Source organism: Mobula hypostoma, chromosome X2, assembly GCF_963921235.1.
Source record: "Mobula hypostoma chromosome X2, sMobHyp1.1, whole genome shotgun sequence".
NCBI lineage: Eukaryota > Metazoa > Chordata > Chondrichthyes > Myliobatiformes > Myliobatidae > Mobula > Mobula hypostoma.
Window position 1 is genome coordinate 24,059,700 of NC_086129.1, and position 21,712 is coordinate 24,081,411.

Genomic DNA, 21,712 nt, shown 5'->3' on the forward strand with positions numbered 1-21,712 from the left:
ACTGTTTCTCTCTCCAGAGATGCTGCCTGACCAGTTGAGTGTTTCCATTTCAAATTTCCTGTGCCTACAAGTTTTAATGTTCATTATGGCAAAAGTTTCACTTGATGAAAAATCAAATTGTAGCTTGAATCTCTTCAGATGGGCTGAATATCCATAATAAGGCCAAGTGACCAGTGGCAAACACCTGAATTCAAAAGGTATTTATATGTCTGGCTACTTCTGCTGAAGTGAGACGTCAGGAGGAAGGAAGAAAGAGCTGGCGTTTACCTTGCATTGTAATGTTCTTGTAAAATGTGAATGAATCTGCTCATGTTAAGATAGGGAGCATCATGAATCAGAATCAGAATCAGGTTTATTATCACCAGCATTTGTCGTGAAATTTATTAACTCAGCAGCAGCAGTTCAATGCAATACATAACATAGATGAAAAATAAATAAATAAGCAAATCAATTACAGTATATGTATATTGAATAGATTAAAAATCATGCAAAAACAAAAATAATATTTATTTAAAAAGTGAGGTAGTGTTCAAGGGTTCAATGTCCATTTAGGAATTGGATGGCAGAGGGAAAGAAGCTGTTCCTGAATCACTGAGTGTGTGCCTTCAGGCTTCTGTACCTCCTACCTGATGGTAACAGTGAGAAAGGGGCATGCCCTGGGTGCTGGAGGCCCTTAATAATGAACACTGCCTTTCTGAGACACCGCTCCTTAACGATGTCCTAGGTACTTTGGAGGCTAGTATCCAAGATGAAGCCGACTAAATTTACAACCCTCTGCAACTTCTTCCAGTCCCGTGCAGTAGCACCGCCCCCCATACCAGATAGTGATGTAGCCTGTCAGAATGCTCTTCACAGTACATCTATAGAAGTTTTTGAGTGTATCTGTTGACATACCAAAACTCCTAATGAAGTATAGTCACTGTCTTGCCTTCTTTATAACTGCATCAATATGTTGGGACCAGGTTAGATCCTCAGAGATTTTGACACCCAGGAACTTGAAACTGCTCACTCTCTCCACTTCTGATCCCTCTATGAGGGTTGGTATGTGTTCCTTCATTTTACCCTTCCTGAAGTCCACAATCAGCTCTTGAAGTGTTTTCTTTGCTGAACATAGAACACTGGTCAAAATAAGAAAGAAAGATCCTGTGTGTTGTGACCTCAGAGTGATTAAAATTACATCATAGCTAATGGAATTGGTTTGAAGCATTATCTTTGTTGTTAAGTAGGCAGGAACATTTGCTGAGCCAACTCAATAACTGCACTGAAATATTGACCTTGATTATGATCTTCAGTCTTGGAATTAAACGTGAAATCAAAAGGGGAGAATTCAACTTCAGAGATGGTATAGGGTGGTAGAAGTTGATTGGGTGCATATTGTACACCCAATCTGAATCTTTGGTGACTTTCATCCTTAATCTGACTTAGGTTGACTGCTCAAAGCAGTGTTACCCAGTACACTAGACTTGCCTTAAGTTAGCTAAATGGGAATCCTGATATAGTGAATTGCATTTAGTCGATGAATAATTCAAAGTTCAAGGTAAGTTTATTATCAAAGTACATATATGTCACCATATACTATCTTGAGATTCGTTGTCTTGCAGACATTCACAGTACAACAGAGAAATTCAATAGAATCAATGAAAAACAAGACCCAAAGATTGACAAACAACCAATGTGCAAAAGAAGACAAACTGTGCAAATAAATAAATAATACTGAGAACATGAATTGCTGAGTCCTTGAAAGTGAGTCCATGGGCTTTGGAATCAGTTTAGTGTTGAGATAAGTGAAGTTGTCTACGCTGATCCAGGAGCCTGATGGTTGACACTTCCTTAACCTGGTTGTGTGGGGCTTGAGGCTTCAGTACCTCCTTTCCAATGGCAGCAGCGAGAAAAGAGCGTGGCCTGGATGTGGGAGTTCTTGATGATGTCGCTTTTTTGCGGCAGTGCTCCTTGCAGATGTGCTCAATGATGGGGAGGGTTTTGTCTGTGATGAACCTATTGTTGAGCATTTGATTGTAATTCTTGTATTCTTATGATATATACATGTTCACTTCTCATGCATTTGCTGCTGAAAATGTATGATGAAAAATGAAGTATGCAAATGATTTTTGACTTTTGGGCATACGTTGCTCTTTTCATGATTGCTCCTCACCTTTCTATTGAAGTGGTGAGTAATATGGATGAAAACACTGGACTTCCATATAAATCAGGGGCTCCCAAGCATTTTTTATGCCACAGACCAATACCATTAAGCAAGGGGTGCATGGACCCCAGATTAGTAACCCCTGATATAAATTAATCACAAACAAAGTTGCAGGGAGATTTTCTCAGGTGATTCAGAATACTCCTTGTTCAGCAGTGGTGATCAAATCCAGATTTCTTGCCTGTTGTCCTTTGTCTGAAAAAGAAAGTTAAGTACTAGCAACAGTGCGTCACTTCATCAGGACATGGGTATAGCACAGGAGAGGCAAACTTCAAACAATTTCACAGTGGAGGAAGAAGGTGGATCTGGGTGGGGATGAGATGGATAAAATGTAAAGAGAGCTGAGTGGAGGAGCTGGATTGGAGAGGCAGGGGTAGGGGACAGATTGGAGAATCAGGGTTGGAGTTGAGTAATGCCAGATCTGACATGTTTTGTATAAATTAGTGGTTCCAAAACTTTTTGGGGTTACCGCCCACTTGGCTTCCAGACCACATCCCCAATGACCCCCTCTCCCTTTCCATCCATTATATAAAAACTATAAAGAATTTTGATTTATGATGCACAGTGGATAAAAATAGGAACTGCAAATTCAAAGCAGTGTCAAATAATTGCAAAAAATATTCAAATCTATTTAAAGCTACTAATAAAATTATTTATTTATATAAATAAAATAAACAACTTTCATCAATAATTTTAGAGTATATATTAGTAGTCTGACTATTTACTGCTTCATTGGTTTTCACCTTTCAGTGAGATGGCTGGGCTTGCTGCAGTGATATCAGCTTCTCAACATCAGGCTGAAAGTCACTCAGATGGAGCCTCAGATCCCCACGTTCAGTAATCTGCAGTCTGTTTTGTTGCTTTGAAGAAGTTGGGTGACCACACTGAAACCACACTCCTCTAAGTATGATGTTGGACAGGCAGTAAAGAACATATGACCATAAGACATAGGAGCAGAATTAGGCCATTTGGCCCATCGAGTCTGCTCCGCCATTTCATCATGGCTGATCCAATTTTCCTCTTAGCCCCAGTCTCCTGCCTTCTCCCTGTATCCCTTCATGCCCTGACCAATCAAGAATCTATCAATCTCTGCCTTAAATATACATAAAGTCTTGGCCTCCACAAAGAATTCCACAGATTCACCACCCTTCGGCTAGAGAAATTCCTCCTGATCTCCATTCTAAAAGGGTGCCCCCCTATTCTGAGGCTGTGTCCTCTGGTCTTAGACTCTCCCACCATAGGAAACATCCTCTCCACATCCACTCTATCAAGGTTTTTCACCATTTGATAGGTTTCAATGAGGTCACCCCTCATTCTTCTGAATTCTCGTAAATAGAGCCCCAGAGCCATCAAACACTCTTCATATGACAAGCCATTCAATATAGGAGGGGAGGAGAAGATGGCGGTGTGACGCAGCATGCGCAGCTGCTCCGAAATGATATCGTATTTGTTAAGTAGGGGCCGTGCACAATCCTGACTTAATGGAGACAGATGTGAGAAGCACGGAGGAACATCTGGAGAAACTTCTGAAATGCCCGCTTCGCTGCCGCTGCTACTGTGCGATCGAGAATCTCCGGAGGGGAAGGCCCCAAATCTTCGGCTTTGCCAATTGCCTGTTGCCGGGGCTGGGGTCAAAGCGCACGGTAGAGATGGTGCTCGGTGTCGGAGGCTCGAAGTTTTCGGACGGACTCAAGAGTCGGCTGTGGTCGGGTGCTTCCAGGGTGCTGCATCGGCAAGTTTGCGGCGCTGGATGAACCTCCAGGGAGGGAGAGTTTTTTTTTCTTCTTTCTACCGTCTGCGTGAGATGATGGGACTTTCGAAAGACTTTGAAACTTTTTTTTCCGTGCCCATGGTCTGTTCTTTATCAAATTACTGTATTACTTTGCACTGTTGTAACTATACGTCGTAATTATGTGGTTTTTGTCAGTTTTTCAGTCTTGACTTGTCTTGTGTTTCTGTGATATCACACCGGAGGAACATTGTATCATTTCTTAATGCATGCATTACTAAATGACAGTAAAAGAGGACTGCGTGTCCTCATAATCTAATCTAAATCAATCTTGGAATAATTTTCATGAGCCTCCTTTGAACCCTCTCTAGTTTCAGCACATCCTTTCTAAGATAAGGGGCCCAAAACTGCTCACAATTCTCCAAGTGAGGCCTCAAGAGTGCTTTATAAAGTCTCAACATCACATCCTTGCTTTAATATTCTAGACCTTTTGAAATGAATACCAACATTGCATTTGCCTTCCTCACCACAGACTCAACCTGCAAATTAACCTTTACAGAATCCTGCAAAAGAATTCCCAAGTCCCTTTGCACCTCAGTTTTTTGTACTTTCTCTCCATTTAGAAAATAGTTAACCCTTTCATTTCTCCTACCAAAGTGTATGACCATACACTTCTCAACACTGTATTCCATCTGCCATTTCTTCGCCCATTCTCCCAATTTAAGTCCTTCTACAGTCTCTCTAATTCCCCAAAACTACCTACCCCTCCACCTATTTTCATAATGTTTTCAAACTTGACAACAAAACCATCAATCCCATCATCCTAAACATTGACAAATAGCGTAAAAAGAATCGGTCCCAGCATAGACCCCTGTGGAACACCACTAGTCACTGCAAGCCAGCCAGAAAAGGCTTCCTTTATTCAAACTCTTTGCCTCCTGCCAATCAGCCACTGCTTTATCCGTGCTAGAATCTTTCCTGTAATACTCGTAGCTTGTTAAGCAGCCTCATGTGAGGCACCTTGTCAAAGGCCTTCTGAAAATCCAAGTACAAAACATCAGCCAATTCTCCTTTGTCTATCCTGTTTGCTACCTCATCTTAGGATTCCAACAGATTTGTCAGACAAGATTTTCCCTTGTGGAAACTATGCTCACTATGGCCTATTTTATTATGTGCCTCCAAGTACCCTAAAGCCTCATCCTTAATAATTTACTCCAATATCTTCACAACCACTGAGGTCAGGCTATCTGGCCTATAGTTTACTTTCTTCCACCTCTCTCCCTTCTTGGAGTGACATTTGCAATTTTCCAGTCTTCTGGAACCATTCCAAAATCTAGTGATTCTTGAAAGCTTATTACTAATGCCTCCTCAATCTTTTCAGCCACCTCTTTCAGGACTCTGGGGTGTACACCATCTGGTCCGAGTGACTTATCTGCCTTCAGACCTTTCAGTTTCCCAAGAACTTTCTCTCTAGTTATGGTAACTTCAACACTTCATGACCCCTGACACCTGGAACTTCCACCGTACTGCTAGTGTCTTCCACAGTAAATACTGATGCAAAATACTTACTCAGTTCATCCGCCCTTATAAATTACTATAAATTGCACATTGCTCATTTAGGCGGAGACATAATGTAAAGAGTTTTACTCATATATATGAAGGATGTAAGTAATAAAGTCAATTCAATTCACAGGAGTTGCGTCAATGTGTAATTAGAGTATGGGAATCGTACTAGCTAAGACCGTACTACAGTAGTGGCCGACAATAGTGCGTGGGCGGGTCCAGAAATAACATGACTTGTTCAGTCCAGATTTCTCATGATGTGCCAAATACAGAAGTGTGACATTGCTTTTTAACAACTATAACGTTAACAACTATAGCAGAGTCTAAGACAACAGTGGGTTGGCAAGATATGAGGTGATTATGTGATCATTGCAATCAATTATGAAGCACTGTGGAACAACTGCTTATAATAAGTAATTAATTTCTTAAATTAAACCTGCAATCCCACAGATGCTCCCCTTGCTACCGAGTCTCCCCACCCCATCTTTACCTTTATCGCCCCCTTATAAACTCCCACCACCAATTTTGGGAACCATTAGCATATATCCACATTTTTAGCACATAATACCCTCACTTGCCATTGCAAAACACAATTATCTGCACGTTGACTTCCATCTCCAATAGAACCAAACGTGGGAATGGAAGTGAGTGTAGATGGTGTAGTCTTGTGCAGCTCATTAAACAGAAGTTTTTCTCCATTTATCTCAGTTGTGAAGTTTCTATGGCAGAGCTGGACTTAATTATGAGGAAAATGAGAACAATGGAAATCAGAACAAGTCTAGGCCATTCAGCCCCTTGAGCCTCGTCTGCCTTCCAGTACAATAAGGCTGATCTGATCTTTGAGTTAGCAGCTACCTAAGTCTTGATTCCTTTTCAGTCTAATCCTAGCAGAGAGAAACAAAGTCACAGCTTTAGCCGTGGAGACACTGAATTTCTATTGATTGAGCTGCGTTGGATCTTGCTTGTGTGTCAATCACAGTCAGTACACAGATTAGCCTCCAGTGCCCTGTTGCTGCAAGCTGTGAGCGGTAGAGGTTCATCGAGCCTCAACTAGCCATCAACCACCCAGTCACACTAATACTATGCAACACACACAACATGCTGGAGGAACTCAACAGGTCAGGCAGCATCTATGGAAATGAATAAACATTTGATGTTTTGGGCCGAGACCTTTCTTCAGAACTGAGAATGAAGGGGGGAAGATGCTGGAATAAAATGGTAGGGGGAGGGGAAGGAGGTTAGCTGGAAGGTGATAGGTGAAGCCAGGTGTGTGGGAAAGGTCAAGGGCTGGAGAGCAAGGAATCTGATAGGAGAGGAGAGTGGACCATAAGAGAAAGGGAAAGAGGAGGGGACCCAGGGAGAAGTGATAGGCAAATGAGAAGAGGTAAAAGGTCAGAGTGGGGAATAAAGGAAGGGGTGAGGTGAAATTTGATAACCAGAAGGAGAAGTTGATATTCATGCCATCAGGTTGGAGGCTACCCAAATGGAATGTAAGGTGTTGCTCCACCATGCTGAAGGTGGCCTCATCTTGGCACAAGAGGAGGTCATGGATCAACACGTTGGAAGGGGAATGGGAATCAGAATTAAAATGTTGGCCACTAGGAAGTCCCACTTGTGGTGGATGGCGTGGATGTGCTCGACAACATGGTCCCCCCAATTTACAACGGGTCTCTCCAATGTAGAGACTAATTAGCAAACTAATACTGTGCTAATTGCAGTTTTATACCCATCAGCTCCCCACAGTCTACACTCTAAAGGCCAAATTAACCTACCACGCTATTGTCTTTGGGATGGGGGAGGTAACTATAAGAGGCAGTGGCTCAACAAGCTATGCCACTGTGCTGCCCACAGATGTAACCTGCAGCCTAAATGTAGATAGTCTCAGGCAAGCTTTGGATCTCTTCTGCATAATTATGTCCTAGAACTCACCTCCACGTTGCACTACCAAAAGTTATGTCTTGTTATGCTCTTAAACTTAAAGCTGTTAATGGCAGTAGCAGTGCCATTTAGAAACACAAGCATAAGACTTGCACTCCAATCCAGCCAGGTCCCTTCCTCCTGGTTTCAAAGCCCTCCACACAAATTCACTCTGATTGTGGCAGCTACAGGCACATAGCATAAACCAAGATCTTCGCTTGTTGGTTTTACCATAAGTTTGAAGTTCACTGAAAAACTTTCAATCATATCCAGAAAATGATCAGTCAGAGTAAATGCTAGTGACATAATTCTGTTTGTCGGTTTAATGGAAGGAAACAGCACAGAGTTTGCAACTGTAGAAAGTATTTTTCATTGGATGCATAATGGCTTGGTATGGCAACTGCGCTGCACATGACCGCAAGAAACTGCAGAGAGTTATGGACACAGCTCAACACATCACAGAAACCAGCCTCCCTTTGTGGCTTTTCTCTATACTTCTCACTGCCTCAGTAAAGCAGTCAACATAATTAAAAAGACCCATCCACCCTGGACATCCTCTTCTCTCCCTTCTCCCATCTCCCATCTCCCATCATGCAGAAGATGAAGAAGCCTGAAAGCATGTACCACAGACTCAAGGACGGCTTCTATCTCATTGTTATCAGACTCTTGAACTCACCTCTTGTATAATAAGGTGGCCTCACAATCTGCCTTGTTAAAACCTTGCACTTTTTTCGGTAGCTTTTACTTTATTTTGCATTGTTACTGATTTACCTTATTCTAGCTCAATGCTTAGTGTAATGATGTGAACTGTTTCAACAGTAAGATTTTCACTGTACCTCGATACGTGCGACAATAATATGCCAACACCAAACCTATAATGATTTATACTAACTTTTTTGTTCTGACCAGTGTAGCAGGAAGTAGATCTGCAACCATAGCAACATAATTACTCTCTCTGACACAGCTGAATAGAATGTAGTTCATGTGTTACATGCTTCAGCCTGTGGGTATACATGGGTGTGGAGAATGCAAAGCTATTTATATTCTTCATAAACACAGAATAAGATGCTTTCGGTGTTATTGGGCAGGTCAATTATGTAGATGGAAACTCAACAATTGATCCTTTGAAACATGAATAAAGGACAAAAGGTTCTTGGTCTTTCAATCTACCTCGTTATGATCTTCCTCTTTATCATTTACCTGCACTGCAATTTTCCAGTGACTTTTACACTTTATGCATTGTTATTGATTTACCTTATTCTGCACTATGTAATCATTTGATCTACAGAAAAGTGCAAGGCAAGTTTTTCACTGTATCTTGGTACATGTGACAATGATAAACCAATTCCAATTTATACTTGTCTTTCTGTGACCTTCAAAGGGTGATTACAGACAATCAGGTACTTCCCTCATTTTTGCAATGTAGGAAGTGCAGTAACTAATTTGCACACGATAAATCCCCAGAAATAATAATGTGATAATCACCAGCTGAGTCACTTCTCGATGCACATCCTGTACCTTGACCCCATTGCTGGGCCTCATGTTTAATTTTTCACTGAGGCTTAGCTCTTCAGACAGTGTAGCACTCTCTCAGTACTGTACTTGAGTAAAAGTCTAGATTTTTGTGAAAGACTATCCGTGACTTTAAATTGGGCCATTTCTGTCTGTTTTGTATGCTGTAATCAGACCTAAAACCATTTTGTGCAGAAGACCATTAGAAACAGGAGGAGAATTAGGCCGTTTGACCCATCGAGTTTGCTCCGCCATTTCATCATGGCTGATCCATTTTCCTTTCAGCCCAATCTCTTCTCCTCCCCCTGTATCCCTTCATGCCCTGACCAATCAAGAATCTATCAACCTCTGCATGGTTTGAAGTGTTTGTCCCTATTTTCTGTTAAAGTCCCACCCATTGGGAAATTGAACTGGGCACTTCCTGACATAATTCCTGAATTGTGATGTCATTTCCCCATCATACTTTAATTATTTGATGATGGAAATTGGTTTGTCAGATTGTAATCTACAACCTAGGTAATTAATACACAGTTTGCAAGTTGAAACGTGAATGATTTAAAGTACCCCTGGACCATTATACCTTGCATGTTCTTGGTGCATGTGCATTCTGGAATCAAGGGTCAGAGGTCAGAGTTCCCTGTGTGGGAACCAATGCATCTTGACACTGCTTCCTCTTTTCCCTTACCTGCGGACAGACACCACTCTGGCCCTGATGATTTCCCTGGAGCAGCCATAGGCTGCGCTGTTTTGTGATTTCCCCTCTCCATATCCTGCACGCCACCGTTTCCATGACAAACTATCTGCCAGCCGGCCAATGAAATGGCAGCTGTGAGATCAGATGATTTTGCAGTAAGCCTCAAAAATTACTTTTTAATGCAAGGATGTCCCAAACAAACCACTATGATTTTGGCGACCATTGGTCTAGCTTTTGGGCGAGACATCGCACTAAAATTCTGTGAAATCCGCTTTGTTAGCCATGATCTTTCTTGGTCACATTGATGAAAGCATAAAGTTGACAGCTTCTGTTCCCTGTGAGCACAAAACCCCGCTATGCTTTGTGAAATCCTCCTCTCTATGAAGTACTTGCAATTTAATTTACATCAATTTCACTTCCAGGTTTTATTTTTAAATTACTCAGCAGCCATTTTTAATATTTGCTCTAAAGAGCACAGATAGAAATATGTTCAATTTTAATTTCAGTTCCTTTGTTCTGCGGATACTTAGGTCTCTTGTTGGGAAACAATTGTTGAATTCAGTAACACAACACAAAACACTGAAGGAGTTCGGTAAGTCAGGCAGATCTGTGGAGGGGAATAAACAGTCGATGTTTTGGGCTGAGACCCTTCGTCATTAGTGCAAGGGAAGGGGGCAGAAGCCAGAGTAAGAAGGAAGGGGGAGGAGGGAAAGGAGTACAGTCTGGCAGGTGATAGGTGAAACCAAGGATGGAGGAAGGTGGGTGGGTAGGAGAGGGTGGATGAAGTAAGAAGCTGGGAGGCGATGGGTGGAAGAGGTAAAGGGCTAGAGAAGAAGGAATCTGATAGGAGAGGGCAGTTAGACCATGGAAAAAATGGAGAGGGGAACCAGAGGTAAGTGTGCAGGTGAGAAGAAGGGATGAGTGATAATCAAAATGAGGAATGGAAAAAGAGAGGGGGGAAGGTAAGAGAATTTTTTGTTGACTTTAGCTGAGAACGGCCTTTGTTCTAGGTTTGAGTTCAGGGTGGTACACCTTTTGTTCCTTGTATGTCCAGCTAAAACCACTGCCCCTTGTAAGGCTATGTGCTCATACAATCTTTTTGTTAATGTTGGGAAGAGTGCATGCTGTTGGTTTATTAGAATCTGTGCAGGTGAGGATATTGTCCATTATACAGTGTACCTATTTTTAACATCACCATTACAGGTGCATTAAAATTGATAACTGCATGCTGCTGTGCTTTCCAACAGACTTAAATTGTAGCAGGGTTCCCTGGTTTATGAATGACCTGACTTGCAGAAATCCAACTTTATTTAAATTCTCCCATGTGTTTTTAGAGCATTTTTCAAGCTGATAATGATAATAATATAATGTTTCACGGTGGAGAACAAGAAAATGCAGATGCTGGAATTAGAGCAACAAGTAATGCTCTGAATGTACTTCGTGGATCGAGCAGCATCTATGGGTGGAAAGAAATTGTCGAGATTTTGAGTCAAATGTTTTATGATATTCATTAATGACTAGATGCAATATACTTTCCATTAGTTTAATTATTAACATTCAAAGTAAATTTATTATCAAAGTACCTATCTGTCACCATATGCAACCCTGAGGTTTATTTTCTTGCAGGCATACACAGAAAGTCCAATAACCGTGATAGAATCAATGTAAGTCCACGCCTAATGGGGCAGACAACCAGTGCGCAAGAGACAACAAATTGTGCAAATACAAAAGGGGGGGGGGAACATTAATAAATAACAATAAATATTTGAGAACATGAGGTGAATAGTCCCTGAAAGTGAGTCGATAGGTTGTGGGGACAGTTCAGTGATGGGGCAAGTGATGTTGAGTAAAGTTATCCCCTCTGGTTCAAGAGCCTGATGGTTGAGGGGGAATAATTGTTTCTGAACCTGGTAGGGTGATAGTTCAGTGAAATGAAGGGACTACAGAATGATATGCCGTGGGTAGTTATAGACTATGGATGATTTATGGAGAAATCAGTTTATGAACAGTGCTCAGGAGGTGCAGCACAACAGCTGGTGGGCTGCCTCACAGTGTCAGTGGGACAAGTTGAGTACTGTCATCCAGTGATGTCTCTGTGGCTGTGTGAGTCTCCCCTAGGACGACTGGTTTCCTGCCACTTCCCAAAGATGAGTGAGGTGAGTCAGTGGATTAAATGGCCATTGTAGAATTCCCTAGTGTGCTGATGAGTGGCGGAATCCGTGGGAGCTGAAAGGAATGTGAGGAGACAGATAACAGTGAAAACTAGTGGGGAGTGTGATTGCTCTGTAAACTGGCATAAACTCAATGGGGTTTATGTAATAAGGAAATGTGGAAATAGACTATTCAATTCATTATGCCTCTAACGCTCCTTTGAGGTCTGCCAATTAGTCTTGTTCTCCAGTCTTGACTGCTGCATTACTTGCATTGTTTTATTTTCAAGCTTATTTATTAATTATTATTTTTTTCTCTTCTATATTATATATTGCATTGAACTGCTGCTGCTAAGTTAACAAATTTCACGCCACATGCCAGTAATAATAAACCTGATTTTGACTCTCATCTGACATTTAACATTAAATCTACTTAAACTGCCATTCCAGTCAGTGCTTTCAGATGGCAAAATTATACTGGGTAAAACAACAAAATGAAATCTTCTCATACCTCATCAGGTAAGAATGGGGGATTTCACTGAAGCATACCTCATACCTCAGCAAAGAGGGAGTGAATGTTTATAGTGATGGGAAGATGCTGGTCAAGTGGGTAATTTTGTCATAGATTGTATAGAACTTTTCTAGTGTTCTTGATGCATTTTATCACACTTGTGACTTGTGCCTTGCAGACCCTCCTGGGAAGGCTTTGTGGGAACGGGAGATAATTCACTTTGCAGGGAGCACAGCCTCTGGTCTGGTCTTGCAACCTCAGTACTGTGAGGTTGGTTTCTGTCAGTGAGATGTACCCACAATATTATCCATAGTGAATTAACATCCTGTTGCAAAGAGTGGTATGTGTGAGGCACTCACTTGCACTTAATCACCCATTCTTGGACTGTATTCAAGCCTTGTTGCATGTGGGCGCAAACCACTAATTGCTTGAGGAGTTGGAAGCGGAACTGAACACAATATAATCGTCAGTTGGGAACAATGATGAGTCAGCTAAGATACTACTCTGGGATACTACTGCAATTATGTCCTGTAAATCACTGGTCCTTAACAACAATGTCTGTCTTCCTCTGATAGACATAATAGGATGACAGTAGTGTAGTGGTTAAGTTTTCGGACCAGACTGGAATTAGTACAAGTTTAATGATAGAAATACTGGATTTTCATTCATGATCCATCTCATGCACCATTGAGCTTCAGTGAAATCTCCCATTCTTGCCTGGTCTATGCCCATCAATGTGTTTGACACTTAAGTGCCTCCTCAGGGCCAACAGAAGTGGACAAGAAGTCAATGACAATTGAGTTAATTATTTTTTTAAAAAAAGCAGTGAGTCTATACCTGATTCCTGTTATGTTGAATTTTATCAATGATCCTTGAAGGTAGAGAGCAGAAATGCAGGATGTGGATTGCTGCCTGAGGCATGCGCCAGTGAGCATAATAGGATGACGTGGTAGATGACTGTGTGACTGAGAAATTGGTGGAAAGGGTAAGGTTTCAGCTTTAGGATCCCTTCTGGGGAAGGTATGACCTGTACAAAAAGGATGGGTTACACCTGAACCCAAGGGGGACCAATATCCTTGCAGGCAGGTTTGCTCGAGCTTTAGAGGCAGGGTTGAAACTAATTTGGCAGGGAGATGGGAACGGAGTGATAGGACTGAGGATGGGGTAGTTGGTATATAAGTTGATGCAGTGTATTGTGAGACTATGAGGAAGGACAGGCAGATGATGGGGCAAAATTGCAGTCAATGGGATGCGCTGTAGTGTTACAAGGGGCAAAATCGAAAGGGTTGATGAATACAGGACTGGAGGTGTTATACTTGAATGCACACAGTATATGGAATAAGGTAGATGATCTTGTAGCACAGTTAGGGATTGGCAGGTATGACACTGGGCATCATTGAGACGTGGCTGAAGGAAGATCATAGTTGGGAGCTAAACAGCTAAGGATACACCTTGCATTGAAAGGACGGGCAGGTAGACAGAGGAAGTGGGGTGGTTCTGTTGGTAAAAAGTGAAATTAAATCCTTAGAAAGAGGTGAAATAGGATCGGAAGATGTAGAATTCTTGTGGGTAGAGTTAAGAAACTGCAAGGGTAAAAAGACCCCAATGGGAATTACATACAGGCCTCCAAATAGCAGCCAGGACATGGGATACAAATTACGATGAGAGATAGAAATGTCCCGTACAAAGGGCAATGTTACAATAGTGATAGGGGATTTCAATATGTAGGTAGATTGGGAAAATCAGGTTGGTGCTGGATCCCAAGAGAGGGAATTTGTAGTATGCCAATGAGATGGCATTTTGGAGCAGCTTGTGGTTCAGCCCACTAGGGGAAAGGCAATTCTGGATTGAGTGTTGTGTAATGAAGCAGATTTGATTAGGGAGCTTAAGGAGCCTTTAGGAGAGAGTGATTATAATATGATAGAATTCACTCTGCATTTTGAGAAGGAAAAGATAAAGCCAGATGTATCAGTATTATAGTGTAGTGCAATCACTCAATGTTCTCTTAAAGGATTGTCTATTGGTGGGTCCTCAGGGGAATGTATAGGCCAATCTGGGATCCACATATTTACCTGCAGTCAGATATATCAGTATTACAGTGGAGTTAATGGAATTATAGAGGCATGAGAGAAGAGCTGGCTAAAGTTGATTGGAAGGGGACTAGCAGAGATGATGGTAGAACAGCAATGGCTGGAGCTTTAGAGAGCAGGATAGATATACCTCAAAGATGAAGAAGTATTCTAAAGGGAGGATGGGGTAACCATAGCAGACAAGAAAAGTCAAAGATAGCATGAAAGGAAAAGAAAGGGCATATAATTGAGCAAAAATTAGTGGGAAGTTAAAGGATTGGAAAGCTTTTAAAAACCAATAATGAGGCCTCCGTTGGTCAGGTTCGACCATGAATATTGCGTTCTAGCTGGGCTTAGTAGCTAAGCTGCACATGAAGGCCAAGAGCTGGACTTGGTTGTCAGAAGCTATTTGAGTTGCAGGTCATTGGGAGCATTTAATAGGTAGTGAGAACTTGTCGCTATTACCACCCCGGGCTATAACAACCTTAAAGAACCAATAGAAGGCAACTAAAAGTCCATCAAGAGAGAAAAGGTAAAATATGAAGGCATGCGAGCCAATCATATCAAAGTGGATACCAAAAGTTTTTACGAATATGTAAAGAGTAAAAGAGAGATGAGAGTGGATATTGGACAACTGGAAAATGATGCTGAGGTTGTAGTAATGGGGAACAAAGAAATGTTGGATGAATTTAATAAGTATTTTGCATCATTCTTCACTGTGGAAGAGGGCAGAAGTGAGTATAGTTGCTATTGCTAGGGAGAAGGTGCTTGGCAAACTGAAAGGTCTGAAGGTAGACAAGTCACCTGGACCAGATGGACTACACCCAGGGTTCTGAAAGAGGGAGCTGAAGACATTGTGGCGGCATTAGTAATGATCTTTCAAGATCCGCTAAATTCTGGCGTGGTTCCAGAGGACTGGAAAACTGCAAATGCCTTTCATAAGGAAGAGAGGTAGAAGAAAGAAAATAATAGGCCAGTTAGCCTGACTTCAGTGGCTGGGAAGATGTTGGAGTCAATTGTTAAGGATGTGGTTTCAAGGTACTTGGAGGCACATGATAAAATAGGCCAAAGTCAACATGGTTTCCTTGAGGGGAATTCTAGCATGACAAACCTGTTGGAATTCTTTGAGGAAATAAATAGGCAGGATAAACAAAGGAGAGTCAATGAAATTTGTTTACTTGGATTTTCAGAAGGTCTTTGATAACACACAGGATGCTGCTTAACAAGGTAAGAGCCCATGGAATTACAGAAAACATACTAGCAGAAGATTGGCTGACTGACAGGAGGCAAAGAGACGGAATAAAGGGGGAACTTTTGGGCCTCAACACTAAGCGGTGTACTTATGCCACAAGTACCGCTTAGTGTTGAGGCCAAAAAGTTCCACTTCAGTCTCATCCGACTACAAGACCTTCTTCCACAACTTTACAGTAACTTCTTAGTGACGCTTTGCAAAGCCTTTACGGGCAAGGATGGGCTTCTTTTAGTGTGGTGTAAATCTAGTACTGCGCATCAGCCAGCTAACGCCATCCCTACTGTAATGTATGGTGGAGGTAGCATCATGCTGTAGGGATGCTTTTCAGCAGCAGGGCCTGGAAATTTGGTCATGATTGATGGGAGGATGAATGCTGCTAAATACAGAGAGCCTGGATACAAACCTGCTAGCCTCTGCTAGAAAGCTTAAACTGGGCAGGAAATTTGTCTTTCAGCGGGATAACAACCCAAAGCACACTGCCAGAGCAACCATGGAGTGGCTTCAAATGAGGAAAATTGATGTCCTTGAGGGGCCCTGTAGGAGTCCTGCCTCTCTCCCTCTTGCTCTCTGCTGCTGGAGGAAGGTGCAGGAGTCTTGTGGCTTAGGCAAGGTTTGATAGGCACAGCTTGTGGATTGGACTCGTTTTTAGAGGATTCTGCATTTCATGTTAGATGTGCTTCTGGTTTTAGATTACTCTTTTTTATTGCTATTTTGCGCAATTTTGATTGGGGCGGATTGGCTCTGTAGCCTGCAGGTAATGAACGACACAGTGCTAAATTGAACTGAACTAAACTGAACATTCCGGAACTGTTTCACGGAGTCTACGATTTAATGTTTAATATCCTGTGTGTTATTTGCGTGTTATTTGCTTGTTATTTGCCATTTGCGCAATTTGTTCTTTTTTTTGCGCACAGAGTGTTTGATGTTTTCTTTGAACAGGTTCCATGATGTTTCTTTGCTTCGTGGCTGTCTGTGGGTTGTTGAATCTCATGGTTGTATACTGCGTACATATTTTGATAATAAATGTAATTTGACATTGACTTAACCCGATCAAGCTTCTCTGGCAAGACCTCAAGATGCTGTCCACTGCCGCTCCCCAACTAACCTGGCACAGCTTGAGCAATTTTGCAAGGAGGAATGGGCAAATCTTGTTCCATCACGTTGTGCAAAGCTAATAGAGACTTATCCAAAAAGTCTACTGGCTGTAGTAGCTGTGAGATGTGTAAAATAGCAGTAGACATACAGTCACATGCAAAAATAAAATATAGCCCAGGTCCCTGAGCCGATGGATATTGTCAGCAAGAACAAGCCTGCAGCAGTCTGCAGACATACGCAATCCAGCTTGTCTTCCACAAAGTGAACACTGGGGGGCAGCACTGGCACTGCACCACACTGCCTCCAGCGTTGCATGTGGGTGGCTGCAACAGACGACCCTGCAGCATGAGGCCTCGTGCGCACTACGACTGAGGCCACGCCGCTCCACCGCTGTTGAACCAGTGAGCCAGACTTGCAGCTTTCCACATTTCCAATGCCCAACACGGTCTTGCAATCACAAGAAAAATGACTAAGACAATCACTCGCTGTTAGACTGCACGCCGCCTTCGCACACCAACTACGATGCCTCTCTGTAGCAGGCTGCAACATGGTTTGCACCAAGTCCTGCTCCTCCACCAATGAGCAGCTTGCCAATGAGGTAGACTTGCAGTATTTGAAGTTCTGCCTGACCCAATCATCTCCTTTACTTCTCCTTCTCAGTGGTACAGCCATGTTCTCAGTCTCTAAATTCTACCTCCCTCAGTTATTGCACTATTGTTAATTTAAATTTATTTTCCACTACCTTAGGTTGCACCACAATCTTTGCAGCATTCTAGTTGTTTTGACATGTTGTTTTATTTATTGTTGTATTTATTATTACCATATACACTGTGAGCCTTATGCAAGCAAGGAATTGCATTGCACCCTGGCATATGTGACAATAAACTAATCTGTATCTTGATTTGTTTTTCAAGGTATAAGTTCTACCACTACTCAAAGGACAAGAGAACTTTGTGACAGCTCATTGAATAATTGTTTCTGTCTCGTCCCAGGACATTATCTCAGAACAAGTTTTGTGCATCAAGTTAAAACAGAAAATGCTGAAACTCTCAACAGAGTGAAAGAGACTTAATGTTTCAGGTTGAAGAGCCCGCATCAGAACTGGTTAACTGATGAAGAGTTTTCATAAAGGTCCCACAGCCTGAAGTATTAACTCTGTTTCTCTTTCCATAGAAGTCGCCCAACTTGTTAAAGTATTTACAGTGTTTTCTGTTTACCAACTGCTGCAGTTTTTTGATTGCTATCTCTTGTCATTAAAGCTCACTGCAGCTTATGGTAAGCGAGGAAGAACACATCCTCAGGAATCTGCCAAAGTTATTTTTCACCTCTAAGTCTGTTAGATGTGCAATCCCTGCTATAAGGTGGAAAGTATATTGTTTTTGCACAGAGCAAGTTCTTAGAGGAAGTAATTTTCAGTTGAGTGTGGTTATCACGGACCAGAAACTGAACTGGAGTAGCTATATACAGAATGTGACAACAAAGGCAGGGCAGAGGCTGGAAATCCTGTGGCAAGTATCTTGCCTCCTAGCTCCCCAAAGCCTGTGCACCATCCACATGGATCAAGTTGGAAGTGTGATGGAATAAGCTCCACTTGCCTGATTGAGGCTGCAAAAAGTTTGACACAGGACACTGCAGCCCATTTGCTAGCCACTCTATCCATACTCACTCCACCACCAATGCACAAGATACACCTTCCAAGCCCACAATCTCTACCTGACAGAAAAACAAGGGCAACAAAAGTATAGGGAACACTACCACCTGGAAGTTGCCCTCCAAGCCAAACACCAGCCCGGCTTAGAAATATATCACTGTCCCTTCACTGTTGCTGGGTCACAATTCTGGAGTTCCCTCCCTAACAGCATTGTTGGTATATCCACACCTGAAGCTCTGCAGAGGTTCAAGAAGGAAGCTCGTTCTACCTTCTCAAGGGCAATTGTTGGACGGGCAATTAAATGCTGGCTTAGCCCTTGAATGAATACAGTATAAGGCAAAATAATTACCCAGTACAAGGCAAAACAGAGAATCCTTCTTTTTTCAAAAGGCTATTTGACCTTCACCTGTGAGGCCAGGTAGGACCTCATTTTAAAATCACACACAGACATTCGTGTTAACAATATAACAATTCCTTGGAATTGTAGTAAAAATGTAGCCTTGATTCTGGGCTTTCCCCTGGTAGGAGTTGAACCCATAATCTTCATCATAGTAAAGAGTGACCCACCCATTGATCTACAGTGTATGTATTGCAGTGGTCTTGAGTGATGGCAGTGTACATGGGTTCACTGTTCTGTCTAGTGAACACATCCCAGGCTGGCCTGCAGTGGGAGGAGTGCCTTTTACTAAGTTTCCATTCTTTGTCCTGCAGGTCTCATGGCTCACAAGCTGTCAGTCCACGATTACCAGCTGCTGCTGAACAAAGGCTGGGTCAGGTGAGTGCTGGTAACATTGAGTAGAAACCCTGAGCACTTGCAGTAAAATATCTGTGGAGAACCTGAGGGAGAGTAAATAACTGTCTGTGAATTCAGCTACTGCTTTGTTAACATACAGAGATCTGGAGTTTAATTTCAGCTCTGTGCTGAGTTAGCTGGTCCTGGTTGGAAGCTACAATTAGTGGAGAGGGTGTAAGTTCAAGTTCAACTTCAAGTTTAAGTTGATTGTCATTCAAACTTACACAAGTGTAGAGCTAAATGAAACAACGTTCCTCAGAAACCAAGGTGCAAAATACAGTATATATAGCGCATAAAATAATAGTCTCACAATAATATTAAAAGATAATAAAAACTATTCTGCAGATGGGCAAGTTGCCATAAAGTGCATGTACGACATATAGTTAAATATACAACACTGGCATCAATAACACTGGACAGCAAATTTTTTTGGAAGTGTTGCTTCCTCAGAATTTTTTTTGTTTATGATAGACTGCTTTAAGCTGAACACAAATATAATTGCAGACTACTTATATCAAGTAAGAATTTGGAGAAACAAGAAATTAACTGTTTTAATATAATGTGTTTAATTGCAAAAGTTCAACTAAGCTAAAAATGTTCATTTGTACTCAGTGTCTGAGGCTTCTTGCTTAAATGTCCAACAATAATCAGCCTGCATTGATGGACTCCAGTTGCCCCGATGCTGTTTCTCCATAACTGCAATGTCCTGGTGAAACCTTTCACCATGCTTGTCACTGACAAGGCCAAGATTTGCAGGGAGGAAGTCTAAATGGGAATGCAGGAAATGATTCTTTAGTGACATGTTGCACTTCATGGTTTTGTATGCTTGAAGCATTGTCAACCAGCTGCACAGGTTCTTCGAATTGCCTGTTATTGATGACCTGTTTGATTTGTGGACCAATAAAATACCTTCCTTATTCTTTGCATCAGTTATTCTGAGAAATACCTGTCTCAAATATCGAAATCCTGCACAGAAATTTTTGTGCCTGGTGACAGCAGATCCCATCCTTGCGGTCTTGAACTCAGTAATTTTGTCTTTGCCTTTGACAAACCCAAGTCTCTGACCGGGTCATTGAATTCAGATTGAGTTATCAGATGAGGCTCACTCGACGCAAAGGATAAAATCTGTATCAGTAACAGTGTTGTTTTCCATTCCTGACTCGTGCATCATGGCATCTTTGCCTGTCTTCTCTAGACTCCATGTCTCTGGTGGCTTTGGTACTGGAAGACTATCATCATGCGACACAGATCTCATGGCTGAAGGGAGATTGGGGTACTCATAGGATTTCTTTTTAGCAGAGAAACCAGACACACTGGTCAGACAGAAGTAGCAGTCTGTCTCATGATCCTTCTGCTCCCACCATATCATTGGGGCAGTGAACGGCATTGACTTCTGAGAACCTCTGAGTAAAGCTCTAAGATCGGCTGCGCATGTTGTGCATCAGATGTGAGGAGCCCAGGCTTTATCTTGGTCACTAATTTTACACCCTAAGTAGAGCTCCTAGGCTTTCTTAGTAAGAGAGTCGTGCTCCGTCTTTGCGATTTAAGCGTATGCTCGCCCACAAATATAACAGAAAGTGCCGCAGCTGTTGCAGCATTGGCAAGACATTTTGCTGTCACAAATACTCCTGAAAATGCAATTTATTTATTATAATGAGTACGCACAATATGCTACGCGCGCGAAGCATGCACATTAATGTGATCGCAAACCGATATACATGTAAATGCAATGCATAGAATGCAATAATACATGTAAACGCAAGGCATGATGCTTTAATAGCCTTACTAAAACCTGCCCTGCCATGCAGCATCCACCCTGCCTCAGCATGCCTGGACACCTCTGGGCAAGATAGAAAACTTTTCAGCTTACATTGTGGGCAATGTTTTAATTGACTTGAATTATGAATTGAAATAATAAATATAGGCAATTTCAAAAAAATGGTGTGCGATCGGGAAATTTCATGGTGATTTTCATGATCAGCAGTCCAAAATCCATTTGATACACCCAATAGAATTCAGGAAGCAAAATCTTTGTTGTCCAGTGTAATGTGTATTGGGTGGTAGTAGTGTGTTCAGAAGTCTCACAGCCTGGTTTTTGACTAATTATTTATGAATTTGAAATTGCAATATTTCTGAAGAAGGGAATGCTTAGATGCATTCAATATTGTGACATATTGTTCTCATTAACCTCACCAAGGGGAGGAATTACAGGGATGCAAGTTCCCCACCACATGATGAAAATGCTAGGAGATCAGCAGTTTCTGAGATACTCAAACCACCCCGCCTGGCACCAACAATCATTCCACAGTCAAAGTAACTTACATCGAATTTCTTCATCATTCTGACATTTGGTCTGAACAACAACCGAACTAAGCCAGACGTCTGGCTGACATGTTCTAGCAAGTTCCCTCTGTAGGATGCGAATGAGTAATTTTTTAACCTGTTTGAGGATCAGTGGTGGAAGCAAGTAGATTGCTTCTCACTGCAAAATCCAGACCTATTCCTTCTTCAACTTCCATCACCAAGAATCTTGCTCAGAATTTCAAAATGGGACTTAATGTGGATGCACTATT

The 21,712-nt window shown here is 41.9% G+C and overlaps 1 protein-coding gene across 1 annotated transcript in view; it reads left to right on the forward strand.

The window, feature by feature from the left end:
- Positions 1–21,712, forward strand: part of LOC134341007 (arginyl-tRNA--protein transferase 1-like) — a 99,899-nt gene that overhangs the window by 33,646 nt on the left and 44,541 nt on the right. The window contains exon 2 of the mRNA XM_063038697.1: positions 19,058–19,121. Within this exon, the coding sequence (XP_062894767.1) occupies positions 19,058–19,121 (64 nt within the window). The remainder of the gene's footprint in view (positions 1–19,057; positions 19,122–21,712) is intronic.